The sequence below is a fragment of the Apodemus sylvaticus genome, chromosome 10 (genome assembly GCF_947179515.1).
Source record: "Apodemus sylvaticus chromosome 10, mApoSyl1.1, whole genome shotgun sequence".
NCBI lineage: Eukaryota > Metazoa > Chordata > Mammalia > Rodentia > Muridae > Apodemus > Apodemus sylvaticus.
Genome location: NC_067481.1, coordinates 36,089,058 through 36,116,277, shown reverse-complemented (window position 1 = coordinate 36,116,277; position 27,220 = coordinate 36,089,058). Strand labels below are relative to the sequence as shown.

Here is a 27,220-nt window from a genome sequence, read left to right as displayed (position 1 = left end):
ATTAGACTGTAGAAGAAAAGCGCTTTTCTATTTTTTAAAATTGTAGGGAAAGTTTCTATCATCTGTAGATATATATCGCATAATATGTAGTAAAACAGTATATAGTATATTTACCCCATAAACATTATTAAAATGGAGACCATGCGGTGTTTCTCTCACATATTCTGTAACGGTTAGAGCTTCCTGGGTGTGTATTCCTCCCTAGAAGGTTTGGGCTCAGGGTGGTCTAGAAAGGTCAGGCAAATGGTGATTTCTGTGACCTGGGAATTTCAGTTATGGTTTTCCTCATTAAATCAGCAGAGGATCCATCTATAAGTTCTTTACTGCTTGCTTCTGGAATTCAGCAGCATGGGCCATCATTTGGGGAAATTTCCTGTAGTCACTTATAGCTCTTTCTCATCCCCTTCCCTTAAAGGCAAGCAGGCAAGATGAAGTCAATGAAAGTATACCAAAGCAGTTATTATTGTTAGAAGATGGTTGCAGTAGTATTCTTTTTTGTTTGTTTGTTTTTTGTTTTTCGAGACAGGGTTTCAAAACTGAAACTCACTCTGTAGACCAGGCTAGCCTCGAACTCAGAAATCTGCCTGTCTCTGCCTCCCAAGTACTGGGATTAAAGGCATGTGCCACCACTGCCTGACTATATTCTATCTTTTAAGGTTGAAAAATTCTTGTCTCTAATGTTTGCAGTGATGTTTTAAATGCTACTTTCTCTTGTGCCCAGTGGCAGTAAAAGAAATGGCCGAGAAAGCAGTTTCTGGGCAGCTGCTCATACCTCCTTGGAACCCTCAGAGCAGTCTGCCTTTGGAGAGTAAGGTTGAAAGTGAGAGCGCTCCTTTGCCAAGGCCCCCAACGAGAGGTCCCGAGAGCACAGAATGGCAGCACGTTTTAGAATACCAGAGAGAAAAGGATGAGCTAAAAGGAAATACGACGTTTGGCAAAATGGACAACAGCGACTGTGACAAGAACAAGCACAGCAGATGGACAGGCCTTCCTCGCTTCCCCAGTAAGTTCACTGGAAGAGCTGGTTAGGTGATCTAACCAGCTCTCAAAATATGTGCACATCTAGCATTTTCCCTTTGCTTGGTCCTGACTCCTTTTCTGAGAACCTTGTGTTCAAAGGTGAAGAGATTAACTTATTTCCCTATAACTGAAACAAGATCCCTTCGTCCAAAGAAAGTAAAATAATCTCTAAGTGCTGACCCTGGTCCCAGGTCTAATCTAGCAAGAATCAAACCTTTCTTACCTGAAGGCAAATGTGGACCATTATTCCCTAGTGAATGTTTCTTTATTAGACATCCCTTTGCAGTGTAGGCCAGGATAACCTCAGTGTTGGTAATGCAGGTATATGCTAACATATCCAGCCTGTTTTTTTTCTTTGCATTGCACTCTGAGCTTGAAATAAACTTATTGAGGCCACGTGGCATTTACTGTCATTATAACTGGTTCACAGTCAAATCATCAGATACTTTTTCAGATATTGAAATCAAAGAAAAAGTCATCTAAAATTGACACTTAGACTTTCAGAAAATCAATTGAATTCCTCTCTCTACTTTCTAAGAGAGAGAGCTAGACAGACACAGAGAACACAGAGAGAATATGAATCTAGAGGATATGGATCAGTGGGTAAACTCTGCTTTGTAAGCATGAAGCTTGAGTTCAGATTCCCAGCACTTAAGTAAAATTTAATCATGAATACCAGCATCTGTAACCCTAGTCCAGGTGGATCCCTAGAGCGCACTGGACACATATGCAGTCTGTGAATGCCAGGTCCACTGAAAGACTGTCTCAAAAGATAATGTGGCCAGGCGGTGGTGGTGCATGCCTGTAATCCCAGCACTCTGGGAGGCAGAGGCAGGCAGATTTCTGAGTTCAAGGCCAGCCTGGTGAGCTCCAGGACAGCCAGGGCTACACAGAGAAATCCTGTATCGAAAAAAAACCAAATCAAAAAAAAAAAAAAAGATAATGTGGGGAGGGATAGAGAAAAATACACAGCATCTACTGCTGACCTTCACATACATACATGTGTGCCTTCATGTACATGTGCAGTCAGATATGCACACACACAAATATAAAAGAAAAACCATACAGAGTAGCATATATACTTATATTCTTAACACTTAGGAGATGGAGGCAGGAGGATCAGGTTATCCTCAGCTGCACAGCAGGTTCCAGGTCATCCTGGGTTACATGAAACCCTGTTCCAGAAAACCATACCAACCAAAGAACAATAATAATACAGTAAAATCAATTGCTTGGGTTTTTTTTTTTTTTGTATTTAGAATCTATTTTTCAAGAATTGCTGTTTGCTGGAAAATGGTGGTACACGCCTTTGACTCAGCACTCAGGAGGCAAAGGCCGGCAGATCTCTGAGTTTGAGGCCAGCCTGGTCTACAGAGTGAGTTCTAGGACAGCCGGGGCTATACAGAGAAACCCTGTCTCAAACAAACAAACAAGCAAAAAGATGTGTTGCTGAATGGATGGTCAAAATGTCTGGATGACCCAGGGCTCTGTTTTGGGACCATGCTAAACTCACAGTGTCTATATCTGTGTAACATAGAGAATTTAGCTACTCTTTCCATCTCTATTCTAATATTACTTTTGTCTTTTCCTGTAACATGAGTGTCACTGAATGACCGTTTCTCTGGTTTTGTCATGATCCCTAGGTTTTAGATACCCATTCTTCAGAAACTATGAGCAGCCAGAGCACAATGAAGCCTCTCAAGCAAGCTGTGACACATCTGTGGGTACTGAGAAGTTTTACAGTGTAAGTAATACAGCCTGGCAGAACCACGATGTACGCAGGGATCTGATAAATCAGCCTGAGTCGTAGTATATTATGACACCAAAGGTTAGCTGTACAAATTAGATATACTAACTATACAGGCATATAATGGCTTAAATAATATAGATACAATTCAGAACCAGCCAAGACCCTGTCTCAACCCACCCCATGCCCTCAAACCAAAAACCTAAAGAGGTGGGTGATACAGATAACTGTTGAGAATGATACAATATAATGATGTAATAGTGAGGTTTTTTTTTTTTAATGTCATCGTGCTTGTGATGATGCATATGTGTTGGCATGTGAGCCATGGCTCAGGTGTAGAGGCCAAGGGACAACATTTTTGGAGTCTGTTCTCTCCGTTCACTTTTGTGTAGGTTCTAGGGATCAAACTCACTTTACCAGGCTTGTGTGGCACATACCTTTACTGCTGAGCCAAGCCATTTCAGTAGCCTGGTAATGAAGTCTTTTGATGAACATGGCACGGAGTCTTGTGTACTTAGACCACAGGAACAACAAAGGCCTGTACTCTTCCTACTGTCTGGGGGCTGGGAAGATGGCTGTACATTCCACACATTGGCTTACCTACAGCAGCTCTAGTCAGGGAATGGGGATGATTTGAGGAGTTCAAGATTGTCTGAGGAATTTTATTGTGATAAGAGAGGCAAAAGGGAACAGCTCTTAAGTGTGTAGGGACATTTTGAAGGGTATAGCAAAAGTAATATCCAAGGAAATTAGCTGCAGTGTCTTACAGAATCCCTGTCTGAATTGGAAAAAAATGAGTGGTCTGGGCAGATAGTAATCAGTACCCAAATAGAGCAAGTGTATAAAGCACTGACTACTTTTTATACTTTACTCTTGAGACTGCATTGTCATTTTAAAGATCAGACTCCCTCACTTGTCTGTAAACTGTGGTATGTATCCTCAGTATAAGACAGTGCCAACACATGGACTGTATCGTACTCCCGAGGGATCCATGTAGTTTTCAGTTTGTTTCAGCCTTAACTGCCTAGAACTACTCTTCTCAGATTTTCAGAGCAGAAAGGTTACTTAATCCCTTTCCCTTTTGCAAATGAAATGTTCCCTATACAGTCCTAACATTCCCTATGCTGTCTCTTCCCACCAGGAAGGTACATGCTCAAAAGACAAGGAGAGCCAGTTTAGGGCAACATTAGGCTCCTGGTAGTTTTGGATAAGTCCATTATTGTAGGGAATGGTGAGCAGGTCCATGTAACAATAGAGGCAGCCTGGCTGGCTAGGAGGATGGAGTCCTTGTGGTCTTGATCCTGTGGTGCGGAGGCCTGAGTACTGTGGAGGAAACCTGGCTGGACGGGGAAGTCCTTGGTTCTTTCTGTTGGCTGGGAACGCTCTGAGGAGGCCTGTTCCATTACTCCAACATGGCAGGCTTTGATAAGAAGAGACAGCTCATGACTTTCAAACTTTATTATAGAAGGGTAGAGTGAGAGAGGGGAGATAGAGAAATGAAAGCCAGCCCTGACCCCATGGAAAGAGGGGAAGAGAATAGAGAAAGAGAAAAGATAAGAGAAAGGGAGAGAGAAAAGAAAAGAGAAAAGATGATAGAGAAGGGGCAAGGGTATGGGCAAGAGAAAAGGACAAGAGAGTGAGGAGGGTCCAAGCATCCCCTTTAATAGTGGGCTGGGCCACCTGGCTATTGCCAGGTAACCTGGGGTGGGGAAAACCTGGCTGTAGCCAGGTGACTGTGGGGGTGGAGTCCAACCAGAACACTAGAGTCCTGGGGTGTGGCCCTACATGACTGATGGCCACAGGGTTATGTCCAACACGTTATTAGCATTGCATCCAGCTGTAAAAGCATTTGTTTGCAGTGAATAGCAATTTAAACATTATCTCCCTCATTGTTAGTTAGATCAGTCTGCACAGTTCATCACAGTCTTCTGAGGTCCTAAGAGATCAATTTAAACTTCAGATCACGAGTATATCTTTTAGTTATTATTTTATTTGTATGAGTGTTTTGCCTTTGTCTTAGTCATTATGAAGAGACAGGATGACCACGGCAACTCTTACAAGAGAAAGCATATAACTGGGGCTGGCTCACCGGTTCAGGGGCTTAGTCCATTATCATCGTGGCAGGAGCACAGCATGGTGGCACACAGGGTACTGAAGCAGGTGCCTGAGAACTACATCCTGATCCACAGGGTCAGCAGCACACAGATACAGGCCTTGGCTGTGGGCTGTTGAAACCTCAAAGTCACCAAGGCCACAACTCCTAATCCTTTCAAAAATAATTCCTAAGGAGCTAAGGGGTCAAATATATGAGCCTGTGGAGGCTGCATGTATGAATGTACAAGACATTTGTGCCTGGTGACTGGGGAGGCCAGAAGAGCGTGTTGGAGTCCTTGGTACTGGAGTTACAGCCTGTTGTGAGCTACCATGTGCTCACATGTAGATGCTGAGAATTAACCCAGGTTCTCTGGAACAGTAGCAAGTGCTCTTGATTGCTGAACCACCGCTCCAGCGTTTTTATTGATCATCTGTGAAACAAAAACAAATACAAGCTTAACTCATAAGCTTGTGTGTAAAATTCATAATATTATTGTGATGGTTAGTGCTGATTGTTAACTGGATAGAATCTAGAACCACCTAGGACACAAATCTCCAGGGTCATTTGTTGAGGGATTGTTTAGACAAGGTTAGCCCCTGTGCACGTCCTGTGGGGGATTATCTTTAGGTTAATTGAGGTGGGAAGACCTATCCTAAAGGACCACTGTCTTTCCCTAAGCTGGGGTCCTGGACAACACGAAGAGAGAAAGCTAGCTGAGCACAAGCAGCTTTGTCCTCGGCCTCTTGTCTGTAGAGAGAGCATGACCCACTGCCAGGACTTCCCCGCACAATGTTACCCAGGGCACTTGATCACTGGAACAGAAGAGTAACTAAGACACAGTAAAGTACACATGCAGATTTCTTTATTGCCTTCACATACACAAGGACAAATGTGTCATGGTATGCCAGAGGACAACTTTGAGGCATTGGTTCTTTCTTTCCACAGTGGGTTCCAGGGGATTAAGCAAGTTGTTAGGCCTGCATGGCAAGTACCATTATTCAGTGAACCCCTTTGTTCATTTAAAATATTTTTTTAAAAAAAATAAGGCTTACAAGTAGATGTTTTCAATATACCAGTATTTTCATGAATTTTTTTTAATTGAAAAATAAGGATTTGGGCCCAGGTACAGCTCAGTTTATAGAAAGCTGGCCTAACATACAAAAAGCCCTTTGGGTTCCAGAGCCGCATAAAGCAGGCATAGTGTGGTGTATACCTGGAGTCCTAGCACTGGTGAGGCAGAGGCAGGAGGATCTGAAGTTCAAGATCATCCTGAGCTATATAGAAGGTTCAAAATTAGCCTGAGATACATAATGTGCTGTCTTAGAAAAGGAAAGAAAGAAAATAAGATTTTTTTTACAGTGAAAGGTCAGTTAGGTTCTTGAAATTTCTCTCAGGAACTTCATATCTTCTTGTACTTTTTTTCAAAATGCTTTTATTCATGCTTCCTGGTTCCTATGTCGTTCTGAGGAAAGAAATCCCTTCCTGTGACATGTGCATATGTAAGGGTGAAGCTCAGCCAGCAAGCTTTAGTGACAGGAGAGACAGAAGCCAAGGTTCAAGAACAAACATGAGAAACGAAGTTTTCTTGATCATCTGTGAGGACTTGCCTTGAGTGGTGTTTTATCATGAGATAAAAGACATTGGACTCATAGTTACATGTTTACCTCTCCAAAACCTGTCACCTTTGAGGAATCTCGTGTGTGTGTGTGTGTGTGTGTGTGTGTGTGTGTGTGTGTGTACGTGCGTACGAGCATACAAGCATATGGAAAGTAGATGCCAATCTTTTCTGAGACAAAGTCTTTTACTGAGACCTGAAGAAAGCCATTTAACCTATTTCTACTTCCCTAGCACTTTTAGTATACAAAGTTTTATATACTTTATATCTGTACTGGCTGGTTTGTGTGTCAACTTGACACAGGCTGGAGTTATCACAGAGAAAGGAGCTTCATTTGGGGAAGTGCCTCCATGAGATCCAGTTGTGGGGCATTTTCTCAATTAGTGATCAAGTGGGAGAGGGTCCCTTGTGGGTGGTACCATCTCTGGGCTGGTATTCTTGGGTTCTATAAGAGAGCAGGCTGAACAAGCCAGGGGAAGCAAGCCAGTAAGAAACATCCCTCCATGGCCTCTGCATTAGCTCCTGCTTCCTGACCTCTTTTGGTGATAAACAGCAATTTGGAACTGTCATGAATAAACCTTTTCCTTCCCGACTTGCTTCTTGGTCATGATGTTTGTGCAGGAATAGAAACCCTGACTAAGACAATATCCCAGGGGTTTTTTTTGTTTGTTTGTTTGTTTTTTGTTTTTCTTGAGACAGGGTCTCTCATAGCTTAGGACAGACTCAAATTTGCTGTGTAACTAAGGCTGACCTTGAACTTCTGAAGTTCCTGTCTATACCTCCTAAGTACTGGGATTACAGGCATGTGCCACAATGGCTGGGCTTCCATAGTGATGGGATCTGACTGTAGCTTGGTGCGTGCTAGGCACCTGCTCTCCTAACTAAGTTACAGCCTTAGTCCTCAGCCCTCTCTTCATGCGGCATCTTCTGGTCAAGCTGAGGTCCTCTGACGCCCACAGAAGCATAATCGGAGTTATCTCCTCTGCCCAGGGAGGATCTTTCCTGTTTTTATTATCATAAAAAGTGAGAGAAAGAAAGGGAGGATTATAGTTGTCGATTCTAGCATTTAACTGACTAAAAGAATCCCAAGGTATATGAAAAGTATAATTTCCATTTATCTGTTTCTGAAAATTCAGAACAATGTTCTATTATTAACTTCTTTGAGTATTCTTTTAACCACATGCAGCCTGAAACATTAAGAAGTCTTTAATAAAAAAGAGAAAATATTGACCTAGGTTTGATAATATGTCTAATTCCAGCATTTGGGAAGCTGAGGCAGCAGAAAAATAAATTCTAGGCTAGCCTGGACTACATACAGAGATTGTGTCTCAGCACTCTGAAGGTAGAGGAAGACAGATCTTTGAGTTCAAGGCCAGCTTGGTCTACAAAGCAAGTTCCAGGACAGCCAGTGCTACACACACACACAGAAACCCTGAATTGAAACACAAAACCAGGCTGGCCCAAGCCCCTGTTCCCATGTAGCAGATGAACAGCTTGGTCTTCATATGGTCCCCGACAGCTAGAACAGGGGCTGTCTCTAAGCCTGTTGCCTGCCTGCCTGTGGATCCTGCACCCTAAATGGACCACCTTGTCTGGCCTCAGTGGGAGAGATTCACTTTAGCCCCACAGTGATGACTTGATGTACATGGGAGGGGTGCGGGGAAGGGAGCAGGACAGGCACATGACACCCAGAGAGACCCAGAGACTTCCCTTCTCTAAAGAGAAGGAGAAAGTTAAATAGGGGGAGGCTTGTATGACAGGTACTAAGGAGAGGAAGGGCTGATTATTGGGTTGTAAAGAGAATAAATTAATTAATTAATTTAAAAAAGAAAAACAAAAAGTGCAAACTTTAGCTTATGAATTATTGTAAACCAGAAACACATAGCCAGTTACCAGGTCAGGAAACAGCACTGCGAGTTCCTAAGATGCCCCTGTCCTCCCTTTCAGTCATTGCCTCTCCCTCAAAGTCATCACTCCCATTTCACACTTTACTGAAGTTTTTTTTTTGTTAGGGTGTCGCACAAGGGGTAATGCTGGAAGAAGTGAGGTCACAGAATTCCTCTGCACAGTGGAGGTCACATCGAAATAGTGTCTGGGAAAATGTTCTCTTTCTATACTTCTCAAAGTTTAAGAACATCAAGAGGCCTTAATATGTGGCTCAGTGCTAGAGTGCTTTCCTAGCATGCACAAGGCCTTACTAGATTTTTTTGTTTGTGTGTGTGTGTGTGTGTGTGTGTGCGCGCGCGCGCGCATGTGTATTTTCATTGATTATTTGGTATTTTCATGTCATGAAACCAGATCATACTCTTCCCAGTCCTTCCAGGTACACTTCCTCTTTTTGACTCCCTCCCCAAGTCTCTGTTCCCATACACTCACTGGAGCATGTGCACACCTGTAATCCCAGCACTCTGGGAGGCAGAGGCAGGCAGATTTCTGAGTTTGAGGCTAGCCTGGTCTACAGAGCGAGTTCCAGGACAGCCAGGGCTATACAGAGAAACCCTGTCTCGAAAAAACAACAACAAAAAAACAAAAAACAAAAAAAAAACTTTTTGAAAATGTCTTTGCCTTTTCTTTCAGAAGCTACTTTCTTTACTTTTCTTTTATAGACCTCAAGTCCCATAGAAGAAGACTTTGAAAAAATCCAGAGTTCTTTTGCCCAACCTGAAGGCTGTGGTAAGTGCTACAGCAGATCTCTTTGGGAATCCTTTCCCTACATTTTCCGTTGGATTACAGGTGTTTACAGCTGGGCAGGGGTGGGGATGGGCTTCCTTAGAAACAACCTTGTTCAGGATTTTCATTTTGCAGATGAGAAAACCAAACAAGATTCACTGACCTCACCTCTTTAGAATGAGTCCTTTATGGGGCTGGAAAGATGACTCAGCAGTTAAGAGCACTGGCTGCTCTCCTAGAGGACCTGGGTTCCATTCTTAATACCCACAGGGCAGCTTACAACTGTCTGCATCTTCATTCCCAGGGAATATGATGCCCTCTTCTGGCCTCTACAGGCACTGCATGCACTTGATGCACAGACATATATGCAGACAAAACACTCATACACATAAAAAAGGATTAAAAATAAAACAAAGCCGGGCTGGTGGTGGTGCACGCCTTTAATTACAGCACTTGGGAGGCAGAGGCAGGTGAATTTCTGAGTTTGAGGCCAACCTGGTCTACAGAGTGAGTTCCAGGACAGCCAGGGCTACACAGAGAAACCCTGTCTCCAAAAACAAAACAAAACAAAACAAAACAAAACAAACAAAAAAAAAAAAAAGACCCCTCTCCTCCTCAGTCTCCTGGTAGGCACACATTGTGTTATTTACACCCCTGGTAGTCCTGTGGTACCTTTTGTAGGCAGTGCACACTTACCAAATTGTGGGTCCCTGGACAGGTGTACAGCAAGCACAGCGTTTCCATGCTTGAGCAACCTGAGGGATTTTTCATACACCATAGAGCTGATTATTGTCAGCACAAAAGCGACAGCTCAATTTCTGGTCTTTCTTTATCATAGAAGCCAGAATGTCACCATCGTTTTCTTTTTCTTAGTATCTTTTCCCCCCTTTTAAAATTTATGCTTCTAAAAATAAATATTGGTACAAAAATAAGATTTTGTTGTGCCATTTTCATACCACACACAGGCTGCTCTGTGCAGTCAGTCCCTCTCGGGTTTGCATGCTCTCGGCTGTCCCCTTGTCGTACACAGTCTCTCTTCTATTAGATTCTTTATATGAGATAAACTATAAGTATGTCTTTGTGAGTTTAACTTATCTTGCTTATATTATGATCTCCAATTCTATTTTCCTACAAGAACCAATTCCATTTTTCTTTACATCTGGATAAAATTTCATTATGTATATACAACATATTTTCTTTATCTGTTCATTTGTTAATAGCTGTCTAGGCTGATTCCCTGTTTTGGCAATTATCAGCTTGCTTAGTATCTTACGAAGCCAATAAATAGCAGCCAGTTTTGAAGATTTAACTTAATACCCCCAGGGAATCTTTGGTTCATTTGTTCTTTCTTTCTCTTTGAAAGCAGATTTGGGGTTTTATTAAAGTTATTTTAATACAGGCTTAAGCATGAAAGACTCAAAAAATAAGACATACTTAAGAATCGTGGGTGTAGGGCTGGAGAGATGGCTCAGCGGTTAAGAGCACTAACTGCTCTTCCAGAGGTCCTGAGTTCAATTCCCAGCGACCACCTGGTGGATGGTGGCTCACAACCATCCAGTAGGGACTGATGCCCTCTTCTGGTGTGTCTGAAGACTGCTCCAGTGTACTCACATACATAAATAAATAATTCTTTTAAAAAAAATCATGGGTGTAGACTTGTCTGTAGACTTGTCCTAAGACAGTCACCTCTTTTGTTAACTTTCAATTTTTTTACATGTGTGTGTGTGTGTGTGTGTGTGTGCATGAGTGATACACATATGGATATCAGAAAACAACTTGAGAAAGTAAATTCTCTACTTCCACCACATGGGTCCTGGAACCCTAATTAAGGTTATCAGGCATGGTGGCAAGGGTCTTTACCTGCTGAGCCAATTTCCCTATGACCCCTCCTCTTTTTTTATTTTTGTTTTACCTCTCTCTTAATGACAAAGTTTCACTATTTGGTCCCCTACATTGACTTTCAACTCATGATCTTTGTGCATCTGCCTTTTGAATACTGGAATTGCAGGCCTTTGCTGCTGCATCCTGCCAGAAGCTTTTCGTTCCCATGAAATTTATAAGGAACTTTGCATTACATAAGAAAGTAACGTTGGACCAGCAGGCAGGGAAGTGAACTGAAAGCTCTGCTAGAGATGCTTTTAAACGCTGTGTAATTTGCCCTCTTGGCATATGCATCATGTATTTTCAAGCCAGAGTTAAAAGCTAGATCTGAGGCTGGAGATACAGCTCAGGTGATGAAGAGCTTGCCATGCAAGCACAAGAATCTGATTTTGATTCCCAGAGCCCATGCCAAACAGCCTGGCGTGGTGGCACACACTTGTATTCTCATCTCCTCCAGGGAAGTGGATACAGATAGACCCTGGGGCTTCCTGGCCTGCCAGCCTATCCCCTTTACAAGCTCCAACCCAGTGAGTTACCCTGTCTCAAAAAAGGGTTGCTCCTGAGGAACAGCACTTGAAGTTGACCTTTGGCCTCCATATGCATGTGCACTATGCATACACATGTACACATTATCAAATGTAAATGATAATACACAAGTAATACCCAAGTAGCAAGACCCTGCCTCAAAATAAAAAGGCACGTGGGGCAGCATCTGCCTGGCATGGGTAAGTCCTTGGGTTCAGTCCTAGTACTGAAAAAGAGCTGCAGGCTTTTAGATGAATTGGCACTTTTAGGACTCAGGATATATATATTAACAGACCCAGAGTCTAGAGATACCGCCTTTTCTTGCAGTCTTTACTCATGATCACTTTCTGTGGGTCTGATGTAAACATGGCCACTTTGATTTGGAGGTTTTTGTTGGATAAAGGCATGGTAGGACAAATAGATCAGAAAGTCAGGGCCAATTCTAAACAGATGTCTAAAGTATATGATAAAGCCTAAGGCTTCCAGTTTGTTCTGTTCTTATAGCCATTCTCTACCTCTCCTCCCACTTAGGGCTCTGATATATAACCAACCCCTTCATCTTGTGGCAGAAGTGCAAAGTATATCTGATGGTTCTCACCCTGCTCTGCCACCAACTTTCTTCTGCATAGCCTTGGCTATGTAGAAAAATGGCTATGTTAAAAATAGTAATAAACTGTGGTTATTACTTTATGCTTTCTCAAGGTTTGTCTTTTAAAAGCAATGTCACAGGAAGAGGAATCCCAGCCCACAACGTTTCTCTGCTAGATGGGTTTCAGAGCTGCTTTGTGTCTGCTATAGGCAAGTGTTCTGGTGCACCTTTAGTGCCCACCAGCCACTTGGATGCTGGGAATTGGGTAATTATGAGCATCTGGAGTCAGAATCTGCTGCTCTTTTAGTGGAACAGCTTAACTATGGGAAGGAAATGAATTCTGATCTGTTTGTCTACATACTTGAGAAGCATCCTACAGAGAACAGGGAAAGACTAATTTCAGACACTTGATACCTGGAAAAACAGATTATTGAGCTACGTTTTCAGTCCTTGCCCCACTCTCTTCTCCCCTCTCTAAACTGTGGTGATCGCAAAGAGGTACAGGTTTTTGGTTGATTGGGAATCGTCAGTTAATGATCTTTCCCCAAAATCCCTGGAGTTGAGGATCTTGCTCAAGCATTCTACCACTGAGCCAAAACCCCAAAACTTATCACTTTGGATTTATAATCTTAAGTGAAAATTGCACCCCCTGGTGCCTATTTCCAAGAATACAGTCAATGTGCTTTGAAAAGACAAAATAACATTTGTTTCCAGAAATAACTGTTACATCCAAAAAGCTAGTAAATGTGGTTGTATTCTGAGTGTTGGAATATAGTTCTCACTGAGTTCACATATACACCATGGCACACATGGTTCCTGAAGCCAACTTTTAGTCCGTTCTCTCCTGCCACCTTGTGGGATCCAGAGACCTAACTTAGGCTGTCGAGCTTCTGAGCAAGTGCTTCTGCTTAAAGCCCAACCTAAATGACGATGATGATGATGACGATGGCGACGACGACGACAATGACGACGGCAACCATCATCATCTATTTGGTTTTTGAGACAGGGTCTCACTATGTTGCTCTGGTTGCTCACAGTGTAAACCAGACTGGCCTTGAACTCTGCCTCCCAAGACCTGCCTGCCTCTGCTTCCCAAGTGCTGGGATTAAAGTAAAAATACATTTCTTTATTATTTCAGTTGAAGAAAATTTTCATATAAGAGAAATCTTTGGAACGAATGCTGAGATTTTGACCAAGCCTCAGTTTCAAGCTATTCAATGGTATGGCTGTTACCTTCTTCCTCACTTTAGGCTCAGAAGCAATGTTTATTGGTGAAAGTGATTAGATTTATGTATTGCTTGCCTTTAGATGTATTACCCACTATACAAATTAGCTCTGCACAACTTAAAAATGCCAGAACTTGTTCAGCAGAATTTAACAGGTAGTGCAAAGGAGTAATCATTTGCACCGAGATCCTTGCTTTTGACATTCTGTCCATATGACTTGTTTATAGGTTTCTGGATCTCTGCCATAACATCGTTAAAGCAGAAATGATAAAGCCATATCTGGTGGCACTGGCTTTTAATCCCTGCATTACATGTTTAAGGCCAGCCTGTCTACATAGCAAGTTTTAGAACAGGCAAAGGATATATAGTGAAACTCGGCCTCAAAATAAACAAACAAATAAAATTGGAATAATAATTCTGAGACTACTGACATAGGAATTAAAATTATAAGCCAAGTACTGGTGGCACATGCCTTTAAATCTAGCACTCAGGAGGCAGAAGCAGGTGAATCTCTTGAGTTAAATAAAGGCTAGCCTGGTCTACAGATTGAGTTCTAGGACAGTTAAGGCTACAAAGACACACGCCAGCCTGTCTGTCTTTTCCCTATGTAAAGACATAGGGAAAGATTTAGTATGGGATCTGATTATAGTTCTATAACTGTGAGAACTGAAATTGAAACTTAAGCATTGGTTGAAGTAGAAAATGGGTCATTTGTTTTCAGTATCTCTTCTGGAGTTTCTTAGTGCAAGCCTTTCTTGGTCTTCTGTACCAGGAAGCTGTGTCCCAGTTGCTAAAGCCTCCTGTCTGCCTCCCAGCAAAGTCCCTGTGCTTTGCTGGCTTCTGGAGGAGCCTGCTCTCTGTCATATAAACCAGTTGGCTTACTTCAGAGTCGGGGTCACCCTTTGAGAGTATTTGTCCAATATATGGAGAAGAATTGAGATTCAGTGATGCCAAAGTGCTTGTGACTAGTGAACACTGGGACCAGAACTAGAAACCACACTTTCTGCTTCTGAACTTAGTGCTTTTTCTATTGCCTCTTACCCTATGCTGGTGAACTGATTAGGCTCGCAGCCTAACATAGACTGGCGAGGAACTTATTAATGTTCTTACTTTTTCTCTCACAGTGCTGAAGACGAACAAGAGGAGACATTAGAGGAGACGCCAAAGGAACTGAAAGAGAAAAACATGTATGGCCACCAAAGAGTAGCTAAGGATAATTGTATAGTTTTATGGAAATATTTCCTTGTTTGTAAAAATCCATATTTCTCCCATTCATTATTATTATTATTATTATTATCATCATCATTAAGATATTCAAGCACACCTTGATATGCATGTGGAGGGAGAGGACAGCTCCGTAGAGTTGGTTCTCTACTTCTGCACTCACGTGGGCTCCAGGATCAAACTTAGGCTGCCAAGCTTGTGCGGCAAGTGCCTGCATCCTCTGAGCATCCTCATGGCTCTTATTCTTTTTTTTAAATATTTATTTATTATATGTAAGTACATTAGCTGTCTTTAGACACTTCAGAAGAGGGTATCCGATCTCATTACGGATGGTTGTGAGCCACCATGTGGTTGCTGGGATTTGAACTCAGGACCTTGGAAGAAAAGTCAGTGCTCTTAACCGCTGAGCCATCTCTCCAGCCCAGCTCTTATTTTTACCATAAATATATTTAACATTAATATCTTTCTTCTTTCACCAGAAAGCCATTTTTAAATTGACGATATGCTCTATTATAATAGCATCTTATAATCAAGGACATAGAGTGATGGGAATTATGATGCTACTAAGTTTACTACCTGAGATAGGTTCATGTACTTTCTATATAAATATCCTTTCATAAGTGGTAATAGTTTATTTTTCTCAGCCAAAATATGTTACAAGTTACATATTTTTTTGTTTTGTGGTGCCCAGACTCGAACTCCAGGGCCTTTTTGTCATGTGCTTGGCAAATGCTCTGCTACCATACCACCTCCCAAGCTCAGCATCTCTGTTTGTTGTCTCTTGGTTTGGTAGTGAGAGGGCTGTGGACATGTTCATGTTCCCTGACCCTGCCCCAGCTGTTTGTTGTTTTGGTTTGGGTTGGTTTTTGTTGTTATTTTGTTTGTTTGTTTGTTTGTTTTTCTTGAGTCACTGTAGCCTAAGCTAGCCTCAAAGTGAAGGCAGTCTGTGTGGCTTGCAGTCTGTGTGGCTTGCAGTCTGTGTGGCTTGCAGTCTGTGTGGCTTGCAGTCTGTGTGGCTTGCAGTTTGGCCTGCAGCAGTCCTCCTGCCTTAGCCTCCCAAGTGTCGAAATTAAGGACATAAGGAAGCTACTAGTACTCCTGGTCCCAGAATCTTTCTCTCTTTCTCTTTTTTTCCCCCAGAATCTTTTTTTTTTTTTGAAGATAGGTATCTTTACATTTTATTTTATTTTTACTGGTGTTTTGCATGCAAGTGTGTATATTGCTTTTATGCAATGCTCAAGAAGGCCAGATGATGACATTAGAGGCCCCTGGAACTGGAGTTGCAGATAGCTATGGTCAATCTTGTGAGTGCTGGGAATTGAATCTGCTGAGCCATCTCTCCAGCCCTACTTTTAAAGATATTTATCTCCCACCACCATTGTTTATTTTGTTTATTTTGTTTTTTCCCAGACAAGGCTTCTCTCCCTCTCTCTCTCTCTTTGGTTTTTTCAGAGACAGGGTTTCTCTGTGTAGCCCTGGCTGTCCTGGAACTCACTCTGTAGACCAACTAGACTTGAACTCAAAAATTCATCTGCCTCTGTCTCCTTGGTGCTGGAATTAAGGTGTGTGCTACCATTCACTGCCCAGCTTAAAGATTTTTCTTAATAGTTTCTTTAAGATAGTCTAAATCTATTGACAAGTAATAATTTTAGCAAAGCTATACTCTTAAAAGTTCTTATTGGAGCAGGACATGGTGGTATATATCTGTACACCCTAGATTAAGGAGCCTGAAGCCATAAGATCATAAGGTAAGGCCAGTCTGTGGTGAGCTCAAACTTATCAAAATAAAAGATGTTCTTATCAGGAATGTATTATTCTATTTTTCCAAACATCTCTCCATATCTAACAATTACTTTGTACCTTTTTTTTCCTTTAAAGATTGAATCTTCCAATGTTGCAGGTTGGCTTTGAACTGTGTAGCTTAGGACAGCCTTTAAATCATGCAATCCTCCTGCCTTAGCCTCAAAACTGCAGGGATAACACAGTTGTACCACTATGACCAGCTTGTTATGTGTTCTTAATTCTTTAGATCACTGACAGACATTCAAGACTTTTCCAGCATCACCTGTGAACAAGATGGCTGTTTTAAGGAAACCTCGTGCAAAACACCTAAATTAAAACATGCACCTACTAGTGCCAGTACTCCGCTCAGCCCAGGTAGTCATATACAGGGAAGAATGTTTTTGAAGAGAAATTCACAGGCCTTTGCTATTTGCCATGATTGGGCATAAGTCAGGGTGACTATTTTCTTCCAAAAAGTGGTTTTTAAAGAGAACTAAACAGTTATTCTGTGTACTACCAGGTAGGGTTTTGGTGTTACAGTGTAGCAGACCCTCCAGGTAGAGGTATGGTGTTCCAGTGTAATAGACTCTCCCTGCTGGAGACAGCCTACTACAAATGGAGGAAAGTTGGGTTTTAGCACTGGGCTGCCTTCCCCTTAGAAATAGTCAATTTCATTCTCATAGTTAAATATCCATATCTCATGAGTTGTTTTTTGTTTACTTTCTGTTAATATTGGAGATCAAATATTGGACTTTGTAAAACCAAGCAAGTTCTTTACCACTGAAACAGGTCCCTAGCACTGCCCTCACATGATTGTACAGAAAATGCAAAATTGCCAAGGCAATTCTCTATCTCTGTCTCTCTTTCTCTCTCTCTCTCTCTCTCTCTCTCTCTCTAAAACTATAAGAAACCAGTTTTCTTTTCTTTCTGTCTCTCTGTCTCTGTCTCTGTCTCTGTCTCTGTCTCTCTCTCTCTCTCTAAAACTATAAGAAACCAGTTTTCTTTACCAGTTCACGTTTTTTTTAACTTTTTTTGAGAATGCAGGGAAACTAAGGCAGTAGGTTATGTATGACCCTGAGTTTCCATTAGAAGTTGTAGAAGTGGTGGTGCTGGTGCTGTGGGTAATGTTTGAAGGTTAGTGTTAGATTGCAGTTGTGCAAACATTCCAGCACACAAGCACCTCTGCAGTAACTGCAGAAACACTGGATTTTGAAAACACGACTTTCTGCCTAAACATACAGTCCTTGACTCCTGCTACCAGATATAACCAGCATCAAATATTTATATTTATTTGTTCTTACTTCTAGTAAATTTGTGGTTTAATTTCCCTTTATTTCATTTTGATGGCCAAGTTTATGTGTGTGTGTGTGTGTGTGTGTGTGTGTGTACACATTTGCCTTGAGAACCTAGAATACAGAGTTTTAGACTAGAGAAGCTATCTCAGATTCATGGTTGTTTCAGTTATTAGCAATTTGGAAAATTCCTGGCATAGTTACAGTTTTGTGGTTATTTTGTTTAAAATGTAAAGAATTTAGACATTTATTGCCCTCTTTTCTCCTAGAGTCAATTTCTTCAGCTGCTAGTCACTATGAAGACTGCCTTGAAAATACCACATTTCATGTTAAAAGAGGATCTACGTTTTATTGGAATGGTCAAGAAGCTATGAGAACTTTGTCTGCCAAATTTACAACTGTCCGAGAGAGAGCTAAGAGCCTAGAATCTCTCCTTGCTTCTTCTAAATCCCTGTCTGCCAAACTAACTGACTCTGTAAGTGCCCGAGTTTTGTTTTACACTTTCATGAGGTCAGTTCAAAGCCCTCAGTGATCGAAAGGCTAAGACTTCTCCAGATTTGCTGAGAAGCAAGGAATACACTAGATTCCTTCCAGGCGTCCCTGGGCTTCCTCTCCCCAGACTGCATTGTGGGAGAGTTCCCTTTTGCTTCTTGAAGCCTGCTGCTTCCTCGAGCACTGCGTGGTCTCCCTGACACTGCAGGGAGAGCTCATTTCTATCACTTTCTCCTCATCCACATGTTCTTCTTTCTTCTCACTCATATTGCAAATGTTTAGTTTTTAAAAGAAAACTACAAATTCCTGATTAATACTGCTTATTTAAAACCTTTTGAACAAGTCAGGGAGCTGGCTGGGAGGTGGTGGTGCACACCTATAATTCCAGCATTCGGGAGGCAGAGGCAGGCTTATCTCTGTGAGTTTGAGGCCAGCCTAGTCTACAGAGTGAGTTCCAGGACAGCCAAGGCTATACAGAGAAACCCTGTCTTGACAACCACACAAACACCCAAAACTTTTGGCTGACTCTCTCTACTAGTTTGATTTCTGTTGCTGAGATAAAACATTGGCCAGGACCAACTGCTTGGTAAATTTGGCCTACAGGTTATAGTCCTTCATCCAGGAAAGCCAAGGTAGGAACTCAAGGCAGTAACCTGGTGGTAAGATCTGAAGCAGAAACCATGGAGAAACATTGTTGTCATGGTTACTGCTATTGCTGTAATAAATATCATGACCAAAGAAACTTATGAAAGGAAGCATTTAGCCAGGGGCTTGCGTACGGTTTCAGGGAGTTTGTCCATGACCATCGTGGCAGAAGCATGGCAGGCATGACACTGAAGCAGTAACTGAGACCTCACATCTGACTCACAGATTGTAGGCAGAGAGCACAAACTGGGCCTGGCATGGCTTTTGGAACCTTAAAGCTCATTCTAGGTGATATACATTCTTCAATAAGGCTACACCTCCTTATCCTTACTAAATAGTCCACCAGCTAGAAACCAGATATTCAAATATATGAGCCCACGAGAGCCATTCTCATTCAAATCATAATTGTTTACTGGCTTTCTTCTTCTGGCTTGTTCAACTACTTTTCTTAGATAGTCTAGACCACCTGCCTAGGGATAGGACTGCCTGCCCACTGTGGTCTAAGGCTTCCCTACATCAATTAGCAATGAAGAAAATGTTTCAGCTGTGCCTAGAGGCAAATCTGTTGGTGGCAATTTTTCAACTAAGGTTCCTTTTTGCTAGGTATATCAAGGTGACCATTAAAGCTAACTGTGGCCAGGCATGGTGGCACACGCCTGTAATCCCAGCACTTGGGAGTCAGAGGCAGGCAGATTTCTGAGTTCGAGGCCAGCCTGGTCTACAGAGTGAGTTCCAGGACAGCCAGGACCACATAGAGAAACCCTGTCTCAACAAAACAAAAAACAAAACAAAACAAAAGCTAACTGTGACACCCTCTAGAAGCAGACTGGTTATTTTCTTTAGTACTTAGTGGAAAATTGATTGTAAATGGTTTTCTTTTCTTTTCTTTTTCTTTTTTTTCTTTTTGGTATTTGGTTCACAAATGTTCCACTTAGAAGTGAGAAAGTAACCAGGAATCTGACCCTTTCACTCAGTGAACTGTTAACTGGGAAGAGTCTAAGTGTCAGGTGCCATATCCAAACCTAAATAAGAAAGGCACAGGCCCTAGCTTAAAGTTACCAATGCCTTAGTGAGGAGGGCAGGCCTAGTGTGATTGCCAAGTGCCCAGCAGACAGCGTTGAGAAGGCTTCCCAGAAGAGGTGACTTGTTGAATTTGTAACTTACTGTCCAAGATAAATGTCAATGAATGAGCTACATCTGTCCTTTTACTCAGTGCACATACTAATTACCACATTGTATGTATTATTTTTATAGAAAAGATTGTGTATGTTCAGTGGGGCTGGCTCTTCTAACAATTCTACGGCATTTGTAACATCAACCCATGCTACCAAGAGGAGGAGCCCACCTGGAGGTACCCTTGTTTAATATTAAAGGAGTTCATAAGTGTAAGCTGGTCTAAGAAAGCTTGAGTTGATGTTCATCAGGCTTTGATGTGACATGTGGTTTAAACAAAACATTACTTTCGCTGATTATAAAAGTAAAACATACTCATTATAGAAAACTAGGTAAATAAGAAAAAGTTTTAAAAATGAAATGATTAAGCCGGGCGTGGTTGCTCACACCTGTAATTCCAGCACTGTGGGAAGCAGAGGCAGGCGGATTTCTGAGTTCGAGACCAGCCTGGTCTACAGAGTGAGTTCCAGGACAGCCAGGGCTATACAGAGAAATCCTGTCTCAAAAGAAAGAAAGAAATGATTAGCTATTCACAGCACAGCTTGCTGTGTTATACATTTGTGGTACATTGTTTCAGTTTTAGGAATATATATTAACTATTGTTCTAATATTTACTATATTTTACCTTACTGTGCCATATAGAAGTTTCCCCTTGACATGCTCAGATTTCTTACCTGTTCGTTCCATATCCATGAGTTCAACTAGTGGCAAATGAAAAGAATTTGAAAAAGATTGCTGCATTGAACATGTAGATCTGCTTTGTTTCGTCTTTCTTCCCTAACTAAACAGTATAATATATCAGCAGTTTACATAGCATTTGCATTATACTAGGTATTATCATAAGCCATCAACAGTGTGTCACTTTGTATAAAGAACTTGAGTACCCATGGATTTTTGATATTGCCAGGCTAAGAGATTCTAGAAATACTTCCTTGTAAACAGTAAAGATTAATTGTATTTTGAGCATTTCCTCTTATAATTAGGAATTATATATTATATATGTACTTATATATAATTAACAATGATAATAAATATATAGCAGCTATGTAATAGTACACTTCTCTTATTTGAAAATTTATATTGTTTTCCAAGGTTTATCCTTTGTATGTATGCTTTGACTCTTTGATCCTTTCCTTAGAATAGATTTCTTAGAAGACAGTTTTCAAATCATACAAGAATGCTAAAACTTTCCAGAGCAAATTGCTTTTGTTGCAGTAATTTCAATGTCTAAGACCTTTGCTATGGGTCTTGGAGTTTCTCTCCAGGGAAAAGAAGTTCTGTATGTTATATAGAAGGGTTTATTATATGTAATTAAGCACTTGGGGAAAGGCCCAAAATATGGTTGCTTCCCTATCTCCTGGCCTGATAATGTACAGAGAACAGCCTCCTTGCTTGGTGTCTGTTCATGTCTGCTGGTCCATGACCTCTGCTTCTCTCACAGCCTGCTCCAAACCATCCCCAGGCCTCTTAGTGAGAATCTGGACCGTATCTGACACGTGTCCTTTGGAAAGGTGTCCTATGCCAAGAGTGGCGTACGTGGGATGAAAGTGGAGAGTAGAAGCCATCAGATATCAAGGAGGCCTCTCCTAGGAATGCTGTGTTAGGTGCTCTCAGACTCTTTAGTTTATTTCACCATTGAGAAGGCCTCAAGGCCATGGGAAGCCTAGACAGTCATTCAGGTCTAGGGGTTGTTCAGTCATTTTCCCCTTGATCTTTTTTAAGAACTAGCAGAAGCCACCTGTCAACATCATCTTGATGAACTTCCACCACCAGCTCAGGAGCTACTTGATGAAATTGGTAAGAAGTGTTCAGTACCCCTGTTTTGGACACCCTGCCCCTGTTGGTTATGGTTACTGTCCGCATTATGGTTTCTTTCCCTTAGGTATCCACTAGTACAAAAAGAACTATGAAGTAGTGGTTCAGGGTCCAGATTCAGGCTGGGTGGTGGATTCCAGCACTTGGGAAGCATAGGCAGGTGAATTCAGAGCTACACACAGAGAAACACTGTCTCAAAAATCAAAACAATCAAAAACGAATGTACTAATTCAGGAAGGGACAGTTTTTGAATCAAGTGGTCCACAGTGTGGCCAGGATAATTAGCCCATTTATTTTGTCATTTGTTACTAAAGGGTTCATGGGAAACACTGTAAGGTAAAGTAACAAAATTCAGATGTTTTATGGTTATGAACTAATTTTTGTGAGGTTTTTGTTTTGTTTTCATTTTTTGAGATAGGGTCTTGCTATCTATGTAGCTCAGGCTGGTCTAGAGTGCACTTCATAGCCAGACTGGCCTTAAATCCTCAGTCCTTATGCCTCAGCCTCCAAGTGTCCTACCATGTCTAGATGATAAACTCCCTTGATTAAAGGAATTGTTAATATCCCTTTCAATCTGAAGATATTCCTTGGAAGTGTGTAGCCCTTATCTTTAGAAGGTCAATCTCCTCTGATCTGTGATGGTCTAATTCTTGGTGTAGGGCCAATGTAGAATTTCTCAAGGGCCACCAGTTGATTTTCAGGATCTCTGAGGTCTTATGACTCATAAGGAATGAAGACTTAATGCTCTGACTCAAAGCATAGCTATCCTCTGGGCTCCTTGGCATAACCTTCAATGCCTGTCCTTTGACCTAATGAACTTGAGCAATTATAGTACTATCACTGATGTCTTCTTTTTTTCTGAAAAGACCTGTAGGAATCCTCCGGATTTATCTCCTGCTGTTTTGGAACGTTCACATCCAGAGGTCTAGACCCCTGACAGTAGCCTTAAAGGTCTTTTAGAATTCTGGTATAGGTGATCATTTAAGAGCAGCAAGAAACTGTTGAGCTCAAGAGCTGTCAGGTAGCAGTTTACTAACAGTAGTGTCTTATGGTTTCTATTGTTATAAGGAGACACCATGACCAAGGCAACTCTTATAACACATTTAATTGGGGCTGTCCTACAGTTTCAGAGGTTCCATCCATTATCATCATGATGGAAAGCATGACAGCGTGCAGGCAGGCATGACATCTAGAAGGAACTGAGTGTTTTACCTCTTGATCCAAAGGCAGGCGAGAGACTCTTTTCTGCAAGCAGCTAGGAGGAGGCTGGCTCTCTTCTGCACTGGGCAGAGCTTGAGCTTAGCACCTCAAAACCTACCCTGACACTGACACACTTCCAACAAGACTACACCTCCTAACAGTGCCACTTCCCATGGGCCAAGCTTATTCAAATCACTACAAGTAGGAAGGGAGCAGACAAGCACTGCCTAGACATAACTCCCCCTCCTCAAAATGACATGGATGGAGACATCTGTAGATTGCTCTGCTACTGAGAGTATAAAGTCAGGATTAGGGGGCTGCAGAGTTGGCTCAGCAGGTAAGGGCACTTACTGCTCTTGCAGAGGACCTGGCTTTAGTTCTTTGCACCTATATAGCGGCTTAAAAGCATTTGTAGCAGTTCAAGGGGTCTAGGGCCCTCTTACAATCTCCGAGGACACAAAATATAAATGTTGAACACACACACACACACACACACACACACACACACAAATAAAATTTAAATCTTAAATTTTATTTTTAAAATCAAAGTTAGGAGCATAAACTTTAGAGCTAAGATTTCCTGGACTCAGTCTCAAATCTCCTACTTAAATCTTTTCCATTTATGAAAGTTTCTTAACCCTCTTTCACTTTCCCCATTTCAATAGCTATGCTCCCAGGCCCCTCCTCAGCTCTGCTCTCAGTGCTGTTGCTCCTCATCTGAAAACCAGAAATAAAAAGAATATAGTCAGTGTCCTAGGGCTGTTGTTAGGTTTGTGAACATGAATCCTGAGCTGATGCACATAAACATTTAATACCTGGCACCTAGACCTCTGTGTTGCCTATCCTCATCCTTACCCTCACCCTCACCCTCACCCTCACCCTTACCCTCACCCTCACCCTCACCCTCACCCTCACCCTTGTTGTTTTGTTTTGAAGGCAGGGTACATGTATAATTCTGAAACTCAGAGAAATGTGCCTGCTTTTGCTTTCTAAGTGCTAGTGTTAAAGGTGTACACCATCACACCCAGCCTGTTTTCTTTTTTAGTTTTTTTTTTACATTTTTACATTTGTGGTGTGTGTGTGTGTGTGTGTACATAAATGAACATAATCATAGAGCCCGTGTGGAGATTAGAGGACAGCTTGAAGGAGTTGTCTGTTGCCTTCAAGCCAATGGGTCCCAGAAATCAAATTCAGGCCATCCTGTGTACAAGTGCCTTAACCCATTGAATAATCTAGCTGGCCTTTTGTTTGTTTGCTGTTACTACTGTTTGAAACAAAGGTTCATGTAATACAGTCTAGCCTTGAACTCCATGTATGCAGCCAAGGCTGACCTTTACAAGTTTCTGTTTCTACCTCTCACGTCCCGGGATTATAGGTGCGTACCACATTCCTCCTAATGTTTTATTTTGTTTTGAGACGGGGTCTCATTCTATAGTCCTGACTAGCCTAGAACTTGCTATGGAGTTCAGACTGACATCAAACTTAAAGACGTTTTTCTCCTTGTGTCTCCTGAGTACTGAGATTGTAGGAATGTGCCACCACATCTACTGTCAATTGTTTAAAAATCCTTTATCAAATGTTATTTGGGGATTTCTTACCTGAAGAATTCCTTTTGAACTCAAGAGTGTACTAAAGTAGTGACTGAATCAGGAGTTAGAATCATGTAAATATGATTGAGTTAAACTGCCAGAGGTTCAGATTTAGTAGGTTTGGGTTTTACCAAGAGAGCTGGTCTGAGGCCTGGCCTCTGGGAGCCATTGTCCTAGAAGATGGTGTAGTGTGGAAAGGTAGGATAAGTCGCCCTCTGCTTTTGTACTGTGACAGAGCAACTGAAGCAGCAGCAGGTCTCATCCATGGTGTCACATGAGAACACAGCACATGATCTGAATGTCACTGAAAATGGTAAGCTGATACCAGGGCTTTATGCATGAGGCTTTTACATAATACAGCTCTTAAGAGCATGTGGTGTACGTGGGAGAGTATGAGTTAGGTTGGGTACAATTCCATTTTAATTTGATTCTACCAGCTAATGTTATCCAACAAACTATTTCATTTCTGAACTTTATCTGAATTTCTGAATTATATCACAGATAAGACATATTCTTATCTGTGAAATGGGAACAATAGTTCCTATCTCATGCTACGTAACAGCTCTACACACAGTGCCTGATACACTAAATAATTAGCACGAGTTAGTCCTCTTCCTTTCATAGGTCTGCTGGCCAGATGAAAGGAGACAGTGTTTGTAAAATGCTTGGCATACATGAAAGGAATCAACCTTATCCCACACAAATTCCTTCTGTGAAGTTCTACCTTTGGAACATCTAGGAAGCAAGAAAGGGAAGTGTCCTAAAGTTCAATTGTGTGGTCTATTTTTAGAGTTGTTGGCCTCCTCTGTTGTGTGCCTTCTTTGCTTCGCTTTGTCTAGTTCTCTGCACGTGGCACGGGCTAGGTTTCCTGTAGCTTCACCTGGCACCAGAGATCTCCCAAGACCCCAGCAGCAGCTGTTGTGATGCTGGTGCCCTGCGGACTGCCACCTGGCCCTCTGCTTTCCTGGGAAAGTGGGGCTGATGCATTGCAGAAGGACTGATGGCCTTGATTTTTACAGTTTCTTTCAAAGCATACACTTAAGCATTTTTCAGTTTAATAAAGTTAGCTCTCTCGATTGCTTTAGATAAAAAGCATGTGGAAGAACAAGAAACCAACAGTAGTAAAGATGGCAGTTTTCTTTCCAGCAGAGAAATTCAGGATCTGGAAGACACGGAGAGGTAACAAAACAAAACAAAAACCTAGACTTTTGAAAGGATTTTTAAATTGTGTGTGTATTAGTTTTTGTTATATTAACAAATAAGAAACAGAATAATTTTTTCTTTATTCTCCTTTCTTCATTGCTAGGGTTTTTATATTAGCATGTATTAATTATATAGAGTAAGCCTCATGCTGGTGTTTTCATACATGTATACAATGTGTTTTTATCAAGTGCGCCTCCCACCACCCTCTCCTCTCTCCCTCACTAGTTCCCTTCTTCTCTCCTGTCTTTTGTGAAAGGTGTGTGACCTGATGAGCATCAGTAGGTATTCTCACAGGAGGGTGGGTGAGGAGTTACTTATAGAAACACAAACACCTCACCAGTGGCTACATCACTGAAGAACAAGTCTCTCCTCCCCCAGCAATCATTAACTGCCTAGAGATCCACAGGGCAGGATGGGAGCTTGGGACCCTTCCTCCTAGTCATTTATACTTTGTGATTAAAATACATATATTTAATCACTTGTCTTAACAAATTTAAAGTGTACAGCTCAGTGTTAATTATATAGTTACTATCCATGATGGTTCACGTAAAAGTTTTTGAAATATTTTTGTTTTTGTTTTGTTTTGCTTTGTTTTTTGTTTTTTGAGACAGGGTTTCTCTGTGTAGCCCTGACTGTCCTGGAACTCAGTCTGTAGACCAGGCTGGCCTCATAAATCTGCCTGCCTCTGCCTCCCAAGTGCTGGGATTAAAGGCGTGTACCACCACTGCCTGGCTGGAGTGTTTTTAATATAATGATATCCCAAATTCTATCCACTTTTCTACAAATGTCATAATTTCATTCTTTTGAGAGAGAGAGACAGACAGAGATAGAGAGAGAGAGAGAGAGAGAGAGAGAGAGAGAGAGAGAGAGAGAGAGAATGAGTATGCTTATACATGTTCACATACCAGTGTTTATAGGAAGGTTAGAGAAAAACTTGGGGGTGTTGGTTCTTTCCTTCTAGCCCGTGGGTCCTAAGGATTGAACTTAGCTAGTCAGGCTTGAGTGGCAGATATTTCCCTGCAGAGCCAGCTCATGGGCCTTGTTCCTATTCAGAGAATGTATACTTAGCACTTCCTTTGTTTGAGACAGGGTCTGACACTGTTTCCTAGGCTGTATTTGACCTTGTGCCTGTTGTGGTAATTTCTTCAATAAACCCATATAAAAACACATACACTAAGTTATTACAAGTGTCTTAGTCAGGGTTTACTGTTGTGAACAGACACACCATGACCAAGGCAAATTTTATAAAAGACAACATTTAATTGGGGCTGACTTACAGGATCAGTCCAGTATCATCAAAGCAGGGACATGGCTTTGCCTGCAGCATGCAGGCAGGCATGGTGCAGGAGAAGCTGAGAGTTCTACATCTTCATCTGAAGGCTGCTAGTGGAAGACTGACTTCCAGGCAGCTAGGGTGAGGGTCTTATAGCCCACACC

The 27,220-nt window shown here is 41.7% G+C and overlaps 1 protein-coding gene across 1 annotated transcript in view; it reads left to right on the top strand.

Annotated features, from left to right (window-relative positions):
* Positions 1 to 27,220, top strand: part of Tex14 (testis expressed 14, intercellular bridge forming factor) — a 79,785-nt gene that overhangs the window by 42,209 nt on the left and 10,356 nt on the right. The window contains exons 16-26 of the mRNA XM_052197675.1: positions 722 to 1,003; positions 2,664 to 2,764; positions 9,084 to 9,150; positions 13,281 to 13,362; positions 14,493 to 14,555; positions 16,622 to 16,749; positions 17,936 to 18,141; positions 20,058 to 20,154; positions 21,699 to 21,773; positions 24,816 to 24,893; positions 25,666 to 25,759. Coding sequence (XP_052053635.1) covers positions 722 to 1,003; positions 2,664 to 2,764; positions 9,084 to 9,150; positions 13,281 to 13,362; positions 14,493 to 14,555; positions 16,622 to 16,749; positions 17,936 to 18,141; positions 20,058 to 20,154; positions 21,699 to 21,773; positions 24,816 to 24,893; positions 25,666 to 25,759 — 1,273 coding nt within the window. The remainder of the gene's footprint in view (positions 1 to 721; positions 1,004 to 2,663; positions 2,765 to 9,083; positions 9,151 to 13,280; positions 13,363 to 14,492; positions 14,556 to 16,621; positions 16,750 to 17,935; positions 18,142 to 20,057; positions 20,155 to 21,698; positions 21,774 to 24,815; positions 24,894 to 25,665; positions 25,760 to 27,220) is intronic.